Here is a 14,609-nt window from a genome sequence, read left to right as displayed (position 1 = left end):
ATTGTTAATTCCAATACGGATCTTAACATTATTAATTCCAATACGGATCTTAACATTATTAATTCCAATACGAATCTTGATTGGAGTTTTTTTTTTTAAATTAATCAAATGAAACTTTTAATAGATCTTGAAGCAGCCCATTAAAACATCCAATCCAAGTTGTAGAAGTGGCATTATATTACATCAAGCGAGAGAAAAGCCAATTATGGTGGCTAATCCACAGAAGGTGTCCTAATAAGAAAATTATTACAGTGATATGCACAACAGTTTGGTATGATTCAATTATTTAGTTGCAAGAATCATGTATTTTCATTGATTAAATGTTTGACCACTCTAATATTTGAATTTTAATGTTCAGTTAAATCTGATTAATATAAAATCTTTGAATTCTTTGGCAGTTTTTTCTAATTATAACAATCAATATTGGAGCCTTTTAATTAGAATGAGGTCTTATTATCTACAACTAAAGTCTTTTTGGTATCAATTTTCATTCTCTAAATATAAGAAATGAAAAATAGTTAGATGATTTTTGTCTAGAATAAATTATAGAATAAAAAATAAGTATGATTTGACAGAATAAAACAAAATCGATGAAAAACAAGAAAGAAAACTAAGAAACGATCGTTAGGGTTTGAGGGTGAGAAAATGGAGAAACAATCAAATTTTAATTAAAAAAAATATATCTTTACTATTACACCCACAATTTGCATTTCAATTTTCAGTGGTTTGCCCAAAAACGAATAAAATGAGTTTCGACCAAGAATCCATAGACAAAAAGTCTACTATGGATTTTGGGGAATTTTCTATTCTTTTAAATAAAGATAAGATTTAAAATAGATACACAACACATTAAAATAATGAAAAATGTCAAAAAATAAGAATAATAATTGATATAAAAAAGCCCTACCCAGGTTGCTGCATTTCATGCATGCAACTTCCCAGAGAATTTATATTTGTTTGCATGCAAGTGTAACTGAACTCACCAAGTAATTAGCCAGACATCACTGCCACTTTTGCTTCTCTATTAAGTCATGGTAGCCATATTTACCATCAAACCCTTCCAAGGACACAGTTCCTGGGTAAATTGGTTTGGTCCACTTGGAAAAATTCACCACTGAAGCTCTCATGGAGGAATGATTAGGACAAAAGAAGAAGGAATATATAAACAAATAACAAATCTGGTTTTCTTGCTGATGCACAGATCTTCATCTGTACTTATCCCATTCGCTCTCGAATCACATCAATCCTTAAGAGAAACCACCATAAAATCATGTCAACTTGGTTATTGATGATTTGGTGCCTCTGCTTCCTTTTTCAATGTCAAAACAATTCAAAGATAAAATCCCCATGGACCACTCCAACGATCATATTTAATGAGGTTATTAGAAAAAGAATGGTGGGGAAACAGGGGGGGGGGGGTGTGGAAATGGACATGACAGAAAGGTGGCAATGGAGAAACAACTACTTCCAAAAAGTGGGAAATGACATGTCATAGCAAGTAAATACCCACACAGGAACATTCATATGCATTCAACATCTTCTTTAACTTCTGTGCTTCCAAGTACCTGCTTTACAATTTTTGAAGGTTCAGAAGAATCTATGGCAAATAACACAGAAAGGGCTCCTTCAGTAAGTTTTGGAGCATCATCATCTCAACATACACCAACAGAGTTTTGTCTCAGAAGATTCTGTAACCGATTAGGTGGTTGTATCTCCAATGAAAGCAAGAATCTCTCTCCGTGTAGGATTCGGAAAGGGGAGGTCCAGGAAGATGAGTTCCCATACCCAAGTGCTCAATGTCTCTCTTCATACTATAGTGTCTTCGTTGCCCGTCTTGCTATCATGGTACGTGATAATTTAGAAAGTGTTCTATTAGCATATAAAAGGACCAAGTTCATCAAGTTTCCAATGAACATGATGACAACATATTCAAGATTCTATTTGACCTGAACCTGATTCTTATTATGATTATCACTATTCTGTTAAGTAACAATACATGATTCTTTATCTTTATAAAGTTGATATTATATATGCACATTCAATGAGATCACCAGCTACTATTTACTGAATAGTTTGCACTTACCTTTATAAGTCGATAGTAGATACAGAGCAGATGGATTTGAAGGTAAACTCTGATAATCAGACTTTGAGGAGAAAAAAAGGAAGAAGAGTAAGGACCAATAATACTGATAAAAAACAGATAGAACTCTAAAAAATGAAATACAGATGCAACGCTTTACAACTTCACCACACAAACAATTCTCCCTCAAAACGGTTGGACCAATGCTGATTCGCTGGTTTTGCAAATACTGAGGCTGAAGTTGGTCCCATCCTAATGTACCTGAATCCAGAAATCCAGTTGTTCTGTAGTCATGCATAAAGCCATATGCATTTTAAAGTCATCTAAGCAACTAGTTTTTAAGTAGCTTAGTGATTCTATTCCTTCTGCAAAATTTCAGGGTTATTTGCATTGATCTTGTTAGCATAGTTGTCACGGCGACGAATCGATGTGAGGCAGTTTAGGCCAGTTGAGCCCGTGAGGCGACAAGGCGCCCACCAAGGCACTTCCGAGGTTGTCAAGGCATTTTAAATGACATTTTTAGTGTATGTTGGGTACACTTTTTTTCATCATAAATATATGGTATATTATATAGTAAAAGAACTAGCATTAGGCTACCTTAAGTCATCCAACATACCACAGACCACACATAATAATTAACTAGGACCTAAATAAATTACAAGCATCCTACTGTCATCAACTATTCAATCCAAGAATAAAGATATTAGTACAATGGGATTAAAAACATAGATGCATAAGCAACATAACATACCTTCACTAGAGTTGAGTTTACAGATGGAAAGATATCATTACCTTTAGGAAATTAAGAAGTTAAGAACAAACCAAAGTTGTGGGCAGTTTATTCTTTAAGTTGAACATGGTAGAAAAATAGTTGCGTCGTGTAATAGGGAAGGTGGGAAACAAGATGGTACAATGAATACACCAAAAATAGAAGTGAAAACCATGAAGTATAGAAGCAAGGGTTTGCATGATTTGACAGACCTGTAATATGTAATGTCTATGGCAACATGACTGGACATAATCTCATAATTTCAATTGCAAACATCGATGATAGCAACTACATAAGTTTAGGTTGTCATATTAAAGCATACATGCAGGTATTACACCTAGTAGAGTAGCTTGTGACCAGTGCAAAAACTTACCCAGCAAAAATTATTGAGACCATGGATGCTATCAACATATTTTCTTTTTTCTCTTATGACCTTAAGGACCATCTGGTGGAGTTGCATTTGTTTATCATGTCAGAGACTGAAATTTGGTTGTATACATACTCTTACTTTAAAGTGTGTATTAACCCAATGAATATTGGTCAAAGATTCTGCTTAATGAAATATTAAGCATTTTCTTTATTGTGTTTGGATCTATCTTGTTCAACATTTTGTCTCATTGCTTCCATGTTTCCTCATTCTCCAGTTTCATTGGTGCAACAGTATTACATTTTCTAATAAACTAGTACAAGTTCTTGCCAAACTCCATTTACATTCTTCTTCTTCTTCTTCTTTTTTCTCTTTTTTTTTCTTTTCCCTAAAGAAGAATTTATCATTTTATCAACAGGATTCTCTAAAGCTGGGATATTATTTCCTATTCTTAGGACTAATCCATTTTCTCGTGTCTTTCATTTCTGTTTACTGATGCAGGTCATGCTAGCCATTTTAATTGGAATGCTAACCTTATTGACATGGCATTTTACAACAGTCTATACCACAAAATCAATAAACAGCTTAGCATATGGCCTTCGTTTTGAACTTCTGCAACGCCCCATATTGCGGATGTGGAACATCTTGAATTCCACTACAGAAATAACCAACGCACAGGTTAAGCTGTCTGAATATGTAATCAGACGGTATAACGAAACAGTGACCCAACCACAACAAAATGAGGTTGCTCCTGACTTGGTTATGCTTATTATTTCATTTCATTTTTGGACATTCTACCTCAGAATATTATGAACTATCTTATCATTATATATTTTTTCACTGAAATGTGCCTTCAATTCTTAGCAGATGTATGAAGTAATGAGGAATGTAACTTGGGCACTCTTTGCCAGTCGAAAAGCCCTTAATGCTATAACTATAAGTTATAGAAATGGCTTTGTTCAGGCTTTTCACAGAGACCACAGAAGTAACAACACATTCTATATCTATTCTGACCTTGTAAATGCTTCCATTACTGGAACACCGATGCTCAATGATCTATCAACAGATCATGGTTGGAATGACACATCTGCAAATGGAAATGTTTCTGCTATTTGGTATCGTGAACCACTTGATCCTATTTCTGGTGAGAGCACAGGGATACCAAGACCAATCCCACCAGATGACCTAATTAATATAGCGGGTCTGTCAGAAGTACCTGATGGTGTAGCTTCATGGCATGTAGCAGTGAGCAAATTTATAGATTCACCATTGCTTTCAGCGGCATTGCCAGTCTGGGACTCTTCCAACCGAAGTATAGTGGCAGTTGTTGGTGTGACTACAGCACTTTACAGTGTAGGGCAGCTGATGAGAGAACTGGTGGAATTCCACAGTGGTTATATGTACTTGACTTCTCAGGAAGGATACCTCCTTGCCACTTCAACCAATGCGCCTCTTTTGAGGAATTCAACCACAGGACCTGAGCTTATGAAGGCTGTCGATTCAGAAGATCATGTTATAAGATCGGGAGCTGAGTGGCTGCAAAGCACCTATGGCAACAACTTCTACCCAAATCATGACGAGGTCCATGTTGAGAATATCAAGCTTGGTCACCAGAAATATTATATAGATTCGTTCTTCTTAAAATTAAAGAGACTTCCGATGGTGAGGTTAAATGCATTAAAGTTTCTTATTTCTTAAACTCAAGGCCCTTTTTTTGGAAGAATCTACTCTGGTAACAAGAGAAATGGGACTGAGTTTTGCAGTTGCTATATTAGGATATTTAGCATCACCATTAGAAGTTTCACTGCCTATATATCTTATTTTATTTCCTCTATGAATTTGTCCATCTTAGCATTGACTTAACTATCATTTATGAAGATATGGTAACAAATAAGACTGCACAGGTTGGGGTTATCATCATTCCACGACATTATATAATGGGAAAGGTGGATGAAAGGGCCTTTAAGACATTGGTGACGTTGATATCTGCATCTGTTTGTATTCTTGTCGTTGGCTGTCTTTGCATTTTGATCTTGACAAACGGAGTATCAAAAGAAATGAAACTAAGAGCAGAACTGATAAGTCATCTCGATGCAAGAAGACGGGCAGAAGCATCAAGCAACTACAAAAGCCAGTTCTTAGCTAACATGAGGTGATTAAATCAACTCCAGATTTTAATTTTTGTTTGTCCATATAAGTTTATAGTTACTGTATGAACACTTTAACACAATACCCTCCAAAAATTCTGTTATTAATTTTTGAAAAATCTCAATGTTGAACTATGAAGAAACCATTCACTGTTTATCCTTTTATTTTATTTTATTTTTTATGATTTCCCACTCTCAGAGGTGTTATTTGATAAATTTCTAACATAAAGATGTTTCTGCATTCAAATAGGAGAGGTTACTTTGACTAAAGGAATATTCTGGTGTTGCTGAAGTTATATAATTTTTTCAGTACATAAATTTCAGAACAAAAAAAGATGAAAGAGTAGATAAGATTGGTAGGTTATGATATGGCCAGTAATGATATATTTTATGATTAATTATTTGTGTCTTCATAAGTTTTAGTAATGCCATTTTCATTGTAATAAGATATTTTAGTCATTCCATTAATAAACAGCCTTTTTTTCTTTCTTTCTTTCTGTATCTGTAAATTAGTACTCTGTAGTCTGCACCAGTTGGATCCAATGAGAAGGTACACTGCAGGATAAGAATGACATAGAACTCATGTTGCACCTAGGGTTGCTTGAGTTTATGTGTCTGTAGGGGTACATTTGTCATTGGCTTATTATGACAGGTTAAGTTGTAGTTTTCCTTATTTCTTTACCTCCCTAGGGTTGTTGGTTAAATTTTTTTGAACTTAATTAGTGAATGGAATATGTGTGGGTGAAATCATTCTCACACAATATCGATCCCCTGAACTCACCTCTTCTTCTCTTGCAGCAACTCATGTTCTCTCACCTGAGTAGATTAATTTCCAAGCTCTAACTATGTTTTATTTTCTCCTAAGTTACTGATATATCTCAAATCAATAAACCAAGGTTCAGGATCAATCAAGTCACTGATCTACTACTTAAATACATGCCACTAGTGCTTTGAAACTTGAATTTGAAGATAAACTATAATATGAATCAATGGCCATCATTTCAAAAATCAGCAATCAGATCAGAAATTGACTGATTCAGATCAGAATCAGCCATGATCGATTCCAATCGCAGTCACTCTAACATGGCCAATTCAGTCCAAGAAACCCTATAATTAGAGAGTTTTGATAGGTAAAGGCCGATTCAAGGGTTCTTAGGACCCATTCTGGCTGATTCCAGTCTGATCCAGATCAGAATCAGCAGGGACTGGTTCCCTCCCCAGTTCGTTGATTTAAAACCGTGATTATAGCCATATGATGTTTCATGATAACCCAAGCAGAAAAGGAACTTTGGAGCATTATTCACACAAAAGATTGCAGAAAACGAATAAGCAATGCTGACAATGAAGATGCAACTGATACTACAACAACAACAACAACAACAATAAGCCTTGTCCCAACTAAGATGCAACTGATACTAAGCTCCCAATATTGTGTTAATGATATTAACACAATGGGTACTGAGATGCCAACATTTTGTTATCCATGTAGATGGGATCTGATTTTTGTCAGGTACTAGAATTCAGTAGTGTACTAAATCATATTTAGGTGTGTCTTGAAATATGATTATGGACTCCTAAGACTGATCTTTCTCAGTGGATCTTATACGGATAGAAGAACCACTGAGGACTATGTTGTGTATACCAGGAAAATAGAATGATATGAAACAGAAGAAACAAAATATGGACGCTAAAACCAGCAGTAAGTATGTACTTTAAAAGAGAAGGACGAGAAAAAGTTTACATTATAACAAAGTTCTGTATTTAATAAGCCAACTTATAATAGTTCTAAAGCTCAAAGCCTTTTATTTTTTGGTGGAAATATATACATATAATTCCCTTGTGACTGTAAGTGCATATTTACCTGTTCCCTTGGGATCTCCATGGGTGTTTCAGTTTTGTAATCTCCTAATTATACCCATAGCCTGGATTGAGCTTAGCATTCAATAGGTTCTTTATTTCTTCTATGCTAAGTTTCGATCCTTGAGGAGTCCAAATGTCCTATAATCACCTAATAGATCTCTGGATCTGAGAAATTCGTATGCATTCCTGACATTCCTTCTTTCCCAATCTGAATCTAACAATTGATAAGAATAACATTTCTACCTGAAGTGAAAAGGAAGGCAATTTTTCTTTTTCTTTTTTATTGTTAAACACAAATACTGTCAAATATACAATTATAAGTTATTTATCCAAACATAAACTCTGTTAAATATACAATAAATAATGACTCAGAGGACCCAACAGCAACCTTTTCCTACTATCACATTGCAGGTAGAAGAGACATAAAAATCAACTGAGCAAAAAAATTCTGGATTGATATCTTACTTTCTGGAATTAATTCTTACTTGATAGCAGAAGATCTTTCTAAATAACTTTGTTAAATCCCTTTCTCTGTTCTATGCTCAGACATATACTGAGAACATACATTTATTCTTGTATATTATATTACAGTCATGAGTTGCGAACACCTATGGCTGCAGTAATTGGGCTGCTGGACATTCTTGTATGTGATGACTGTCTGACAAATGAGCAATATGCAACAGTAACCCAGATACGCAAATGCTCAAATGCACTACTAGGGCTTCTCAATAACATTTTGGACCTCAGCAAGGTGAGAAAGAACTAAATTTTTTGTTTCTGGACATTCTTCTGGTAAAAGCATGCTATTTTAAGACCTTTCCTGCCAGTGGATTAAGTGATTTCTTGTTTTAGATTGTACTCCACCCTGCTTTTTTCCCATACATCAGAAACACCAGGGAAGGCTAGTGCTGTGCATGCAAACCAATGACCAGCAGGGTTTTCACTTAAAACACACGATGAATTAGCATTTCTCTAGTGAGAAAAACAAACAAACACACACATAGAGAGAGACATGCAAGGGGAGAGAGAGTGTGATGTAATCAAGGGAAGAAGTGATGACAGAAGTTGCATAAGGAACTTCTCGAATGGGTTTAGAGACTTCACCAGATCAATGAGAATAGGAATTAAGGCAATTTCTAAATGATATGAAAGCAGTGGATCATTTGGAAAAATCATCCTCAGAATAGAAATGAGATAACTTTGAAAGTTATACCTCCACCACTATTCAGGTTTTATTGTCAATTATGTCAACTCATTTAAAAGTTGCAAAAGAAACTACCAATATGGAGCAAATTCTCTTAGAAATAATTACAATTGCCATGAAAATCACTTTTTTCAAAAATGATTGCAGGTCGAATCTGGAAAACTAGTACTAGAAGAAGCTGAATTTGACTTGGGGAGGGAACTTGAAGGACTTGTGGATATGTTCTCTGCGCAGCGCATAAACCACAATGTGGAGACTGTTCTAGACCTGTCTGGTATGCTGTCTTTTTCATCATTTGAAGATCTGTTGAAACAGCAGCATAAAATACAAGGAAAATTTTAGGCCTTAAACAGTCTCTATTATTTCTTGCAAAGCCGTTTATTCTAATTAGAAAATTTCCTTCTATTTGTAGATGATATGCCAAAAGTTGTCCTGGGAGACTCTGCGAGAGTGGTTCAAATATTTACAAATCTCATTAGCAATTCTATCAAGTTTACAACATGTAAGTGAGACAAACCCAACAAGTAAAATAGATATAATTTAAGGAATCCCTATTTTATTAGGAAGAAGAAGAACTATGAATATATGCATGCATAAATATATTATCAAAACAGTCTATCAGCAAAATGTGCTGGGGTAAGGCAGCAACAGGAAAATTGCCCCTTCGGGACTCTGCTTGCACAGAAGCCTTCAGCACCTGACTTGCCCTTTGTTATATATATATTGAATAAGATCAATTGCAACTCAGATTCAAAATATGCAACTTCATTTTTATTTCTTAAGAACCCATCAATGGCTGTCATACATCTTTGGAAAACTTAACTCTATATAACTTTAATATTACAAATACTTCCCTCCAGTTCTAGAATCTTTCAGAAAAGCCCTCGCTCCACAATTAATTATCTATTCATTGCAGAGCCTATTTCATCCTTTCGTAAAAGGTCCAGAAGTGTTCTAGAAATTACAGAATTGCAATCAATTATGTTTGATTGAGAATAATTATTAGTTTGGGATAGGCACATAGAGACACAATTAAGGGTTTCCTAGGATGCAACACTAAACTACTACTATATGAACTACAAAAGAACAGAAAGAAAAGCACACTACAGCTCAAATGAGTCATGCATAGAGCAACAAAGTAGTTTTTTTGAGGGCAAAGAAACCAATTATTTTGTTTTTAATAGCCAAACGCGTTGCTTCAGTGTCCCAAGCAAAGCCTTGGTAGCAATATGCTCCCCCCCCTTTTTTTTTTTTTTTTTTTTTTTGGGGGGGGGGGGGGGGAATTGATTTCTTAATTTATGTGAACTGTTTTTATTTAATGTATTCTCTTTTATTTCAATGTATTCTATTTACTAACTATTCATTGGTAAACTTGCGTGAACCTTGTACATTGTGAATCATGGGATCAGATCTTTTATTTGTTAAACACTCAAATCCAATTGTGTGAATTTGAGTCAAATGGATTGAATCAATTAAACAAACAAGATTTTGATTTAAGTTTCTTAACAGCCTTTTTCCATTTATATTTAAAACCTTGTATTATACATCACTGTATTGTGAATTGTGACTGTGATGTAAGCATTTACAGCCTTGTCTTCCCCTTCTATTTAAATTTTTGTTTTATACATCACCATGTAATGAATTGTTAATTCGAGATTTTAAGTTTTTTTAACAGCCTTTCCTTTCCTTAATATCCATAAACTGTTTCATACGTCTTTTTTTTTTCGCATGGTGCAACAGTAAGCTTTTTCCATTGCTATTTAGTGCTTGTGGCCTCGTGGGCTCAAGTCAAGAAACAACCTCTCCTTATTGTTGGGTAGGGCTGCGTACATCATGACCACCCTGCATTGGTGGGAGCCTCATGCACAGGATATGCCTTACAGAACAACTACAATGCTCAATTTTAAAAAGAAAATATTAGCAGGATATGCTTGCACAACTTGCCAGTTACCCAAACAGAAAAAATAAGAAGAGAAGAATGCAACTGTAAATATGCAAGTATTATGCCAATTAAGAATCTACAGAATATAGAAATGATATATCAGTGAGAATGCATAGAGATCCCCAGCAGTAGAATTAGTACCTGCTTGCTATAAAATTAAAGTTAGATTGCTGAGTTTACAGTTTTAAATGGCTTACAGCTGGTCACATCATACTGCGAGGATGGTGTGAGAGACCCAGTACATTTAGTGACACCATGAAGTTGCCCCTTGATCGGAAGGAATCATCTTCTGTGCTCAAAACAAAGTCGAAGCAACATGCAAACCATGAGATGAGAACCTCCAAGAAAGATAGCAGAATTGTTCTTTGGTTTGAAGTGGATGATACAGGCTGTGGTATGGAAATTACTTTTTCCAAGCACCTAGATAATTTACAACTATTTCGCATAATGCTTCATGACAAATTGCCTTGTTCTGTAGGAATTGATCCAAGCAAATGGGATTCAGTGTTTGAAAGCTTTGAGCAAGCTGATCCTTCAACCACCCGAACGTAAGTAAATAAAATAAGCTTTGAAGCCCCTCACTAGCATATTATTTATGCAAAAAAAGGAATTCATCCAAGCCTAGAAAATGTACAGTCTTGACAGATCTTGACCATCCAATCGATGGACAAGCTCCTGGATTGAATGTTGTGCCATCAGATAAGCCCAGTATTGTGACCAGCCCTATAATGTGGTTGGAACTCCTTGTTGACAGAACTTTTGAGCCATGTGCAGGGTCACGCAGACTGTGGCTAACTGATGACATGGTCCAACTCATGATCATCCATCTTGTTGGACTGCCATAATTAGCATCAGGATTTTTTTAAATTATAACTTAGTATGGCTTATGAAATAAATTGTAAAACTCTCAGATTTATTGTCTAAATATTCTTTAGAAAAATAGGAGTTATATTCTGACACATTTTGCTGCTTTCAGATATGGAGGGACTGGTCTTGGCCTATGTATTGTACGCACCTTGGTGAGTTAAATGTTTCAAGTAATAGTCATCACCAAGACAAGCACTGAACTTCTGAAAAGAAAAACCATAGAATTGAAATATAACTCCCTTGACAGCATTCTTGCATTGACGGTTACATATTATTGAGTTGGCATTCAGGATAATGGATCCTGAACGCCACTTTTGGAGGAAGCTTTCAAGCACAAAGTTAGTTGGATAGAATTGTCATGATAATCCAATCTATAAAGTTTAGGCCATGACTCAATTTTACAGCTTTTTCATGATGATAAATTTCTACTATTGCATCATTTTTCACTTATCTGATCCAATGCTAACAACCATACTGAGACAACAACAAACCTTTAGCTAATCAACCAAAAGATGATTCATATTTGTCAACTTTCTTTGTTGCACTGCTATGTGCTCCTTTTTCACTTATTCTCAGTCTTCTCCTACTTACTTATGATAAGTTGGTCTATTTTAGGTTAACAAGATGGGTGGAGAAATCAAAGTTGTAAAGAAGAATAACCCCGGGACCCTGATGCAGCTATATTTGGTCCTCAGTACACCTGTAGATGGCATAAGACAACAGTGTCCAATCGACTTCTCCAAGCATGGCTTAATGGTGAACAAAAACTCTTACCGTTGTAGATTTCAAGCATCCTTACTTGCAACATTAGGTACTCTAAAATAATCATGGACTGTAAGAGTCCAGATTGCTTTAGCAATTGGACACTAAGTTTGCCCCCTGTTTTTCTTTTCTTCTGGCAAATATATTTGGGAATAAAAAGTCTTTAGTCCAAGATTGGACATGCAAGTTTTCGAAGCTCTAAAATAATCATGGACTGTCCTAGTAATGTCATGCACATTTGAATTTATTTACTTTTTTACATCAGTTTGTCCAATATTTTGACAAGAAAATGAAGAACTGCATATTGGACATGCCCATAAAAACACAGCCAGTTCTGGTCAAATTCAGGTTTACTCATCATCTTCCATATTACGTTTCTAACTTCCCCTTTTACTTTTTTTTTTTTTTTTGGGGAGGGGGGTGAGCAGTTCTGGTCAAATTCAGGTTCACTTGTTGTCTGCCATACTGTCAAAATTATGAAAATCCTTTTATGTTCCTTTCCTGGGAGAAGGGATGGAAGAAAAATAACTAAAATATATCTGAATGCAGGTCTTGCTTGCACTTAGTGCCAATATGGGTAGAGCGATCATGTCCCAGTGGTTAAGAAAAAACCGAGTGCGCACATGGGAAGCATCTGAATGGAATGAACTAACACAAATTATTCAGGAGGTCTTTCAATCCAGTGGCACAACCCCCAGGAATGGCTTTATGACACATTGTCCAACAAGTGAAACATGCAGATATGAAGAGTTAAAGACACAGAGCGCTAGGAGTTCAAGGATTATCATAGTAGTAGATGTTGGGCTTCTAGACCTAAGCACAGATATATGGAAAGAGCAGATTAAGTTCCTTGACAAATATCATGGAAAAGCAAAGTTTGCATGGATACTAAACCATGACACCTCCAATGCTGTTAAGATGGAGCTACAAAGGAAAGGACATTTGATGATGCTAAAGCCGCTATATAAAGCAAAAATGGTGCATATTTTGGAAGCTGTCATAAAAGAATGGGATTTTGAATTGCAACAAGAAGGTCCAGATGCTTCAAGAGCTCCACAAGGTGATTTGCATGAATGCCTTGAAATTGACCCTATTCACTTTGATGTTGCCAGTTCAGATGATTCAGAAACGTTTGAAACAGGAAGTTCCAATTCCAGAAGAGGAGTACTTCAAATTGGACAAACACCAGGAGAGGAAATTGTAGCCCAAGATCACAAGACTCTGAACCATAGACAATCCAACTTCAGTCAGAACTACTCAAAAAATAGAAATATTGAATTGCCACTTCAAATTTGGCAAAATTCTTGTGATAATGAAGACTCAACATGTACATCAACATGCAACACAAAGGCACCAGGATTACCCAAACTAGAAGTCGAAAGTTCAAGATGGAGTGAAAAAAATCATAGAGATTCAACCAAGGCCATTGATGGGCAGAAATCCCTAAAAGGCGTGTGCATATTGCTTGCAGAAGACACCCCAGTATTACAGAGAGTAGCAACAATAATGCTGCAAAAAATGGGTGCCTCTGTGGTGGCCGTAGGAGATGGACAGCAGGCTGTGCATGCTCTAAGATACATGCTTGATGCAGAGAAGCATGGAAGCAGTGAATCTCCCTTTTGGGATGGCAAAACTGGGTTTCAAACACAGCTGCAGGAATGCCCGCCATTTGATCTGATTCTCATGGACTGTCAAGTAAGCAAGTAGAAAACACAACTCAAGACCACATTATATTAATGCTTGTAGCTATATTTTGCTACATCGCATAATTTTACAGTAAAAGCCTCAAGTTCTTTGTAACCAATTCCAGCATATAGTAATTGAATAGATTACTTCAACCAAAAAAAAAGTAATCGAATATATTTAAAGAAAATTCTCCAATTAACATAGAAAATTGGATTATGAAGTGCAGCTTCTAAACCTCAACTATTTTCATGACAACTGCAGATGCCAAAGATGGACGGCTATGAAGCAACAAAAGCTATAAGGAACTTGGAGGCAGGGACTGGCTCACACATCCCCATTGTTGCATTGACAGCCCATGCCATGTCATCAGATGAAGCCAAATGCTTGGAGGTTGGTATGGATGCATATCTTACAAAGCCAATAGACTGCAAGCTAATGATTTCCACTATTTTGTCACTAACAAAAAGGATGGCTTAATCTTTTGTGTGACTTCCACACATTTGCCAGCTAACAAATTTGTCAGCTAAATGTTTGGATATCCTTTACATGCAATACTAGCCTATAGTATGTTTTCTTACTCTACGTTGCTCAAAGTGATTTTCACAGTACCATGTAATGTCGGATAAGGACACAAGTATGCTCTCTGTATATAATAGCACAATAATGTCTATCCATTTACCATTACATGCAAATGGACAAAAAGCATTCCCATACTCCTGCCCAACTAAAGAAATAGCAACTACATTTAATTGGAAAAAAGAATCTTGTTAGAAATGATAGTCTTAATACAAATCCCCTCTCCCCCCCCCCCCAAAAAAAAAAAAAGCTGTAACAGGAATACTTTCTCAACTGAGACTTCCAACAAATTAATATCATCATAATTGTTTGAGAGTCAAATGCATGATTCCCAGACAAATGAGATCAG

General features: G+C 35.8%; 1 protein-coding gene across 1 annotated transcript; it reads left to right on the top strand.

The window, feature by feature from the left end:
• Positions 1-1,442: 1,442 nt before the first annotated feature.
• HK1 (histidine kinase 1) lies at positions 1,443-14,161 on the top strand. The gene is made up of 13 exons (XM_089155175.1): positions 1,443-1,845; positions 3,718-3,960; positions 4,084-4,878; positions 5,121-5,368; positions 7,815-7,974; positions 8,575-8,701; positions 8,840-8,929; positions 10,569-10,763; positions 10,848-10,917; positions 11,346-11,388; positions 11,852-11,992; positions 12,548-13,693; positions 13,946-14,161. Exons 1-13 carry the CDS (start codon positions 1,525-1,527, stop codon positions 14,159-14,161), a joined length of 3,795 nt encoding a protein of 1,264 aa, XP_089011301.1. The 5' UTR covers positions 1,443-1,524.
• The last annotated feature ends 448 nt before the right edge of the window (positions 14,162-14,609 follow it).

This window comes from Hakea prostrata, chromosome 5 (assembly GCF_041222555.1).
Source record: "Hakea prostrata isolate BN-2017 chromosome 5, UWA_Hpros_2, whole genome shotgun sequence".
NCBI classification, from domain to species: domain Eukaryota; kingdom Viridiplantae; phylum Streptophyta; class Magnoliopsida; order Proteales; family Proteaceae; genus Hakea; species Hakea prostrata.
Note: the sequence above shows the minus strand (reverse complement) of the source record. Positions and strands in the feature narration are given on the sequence as shown.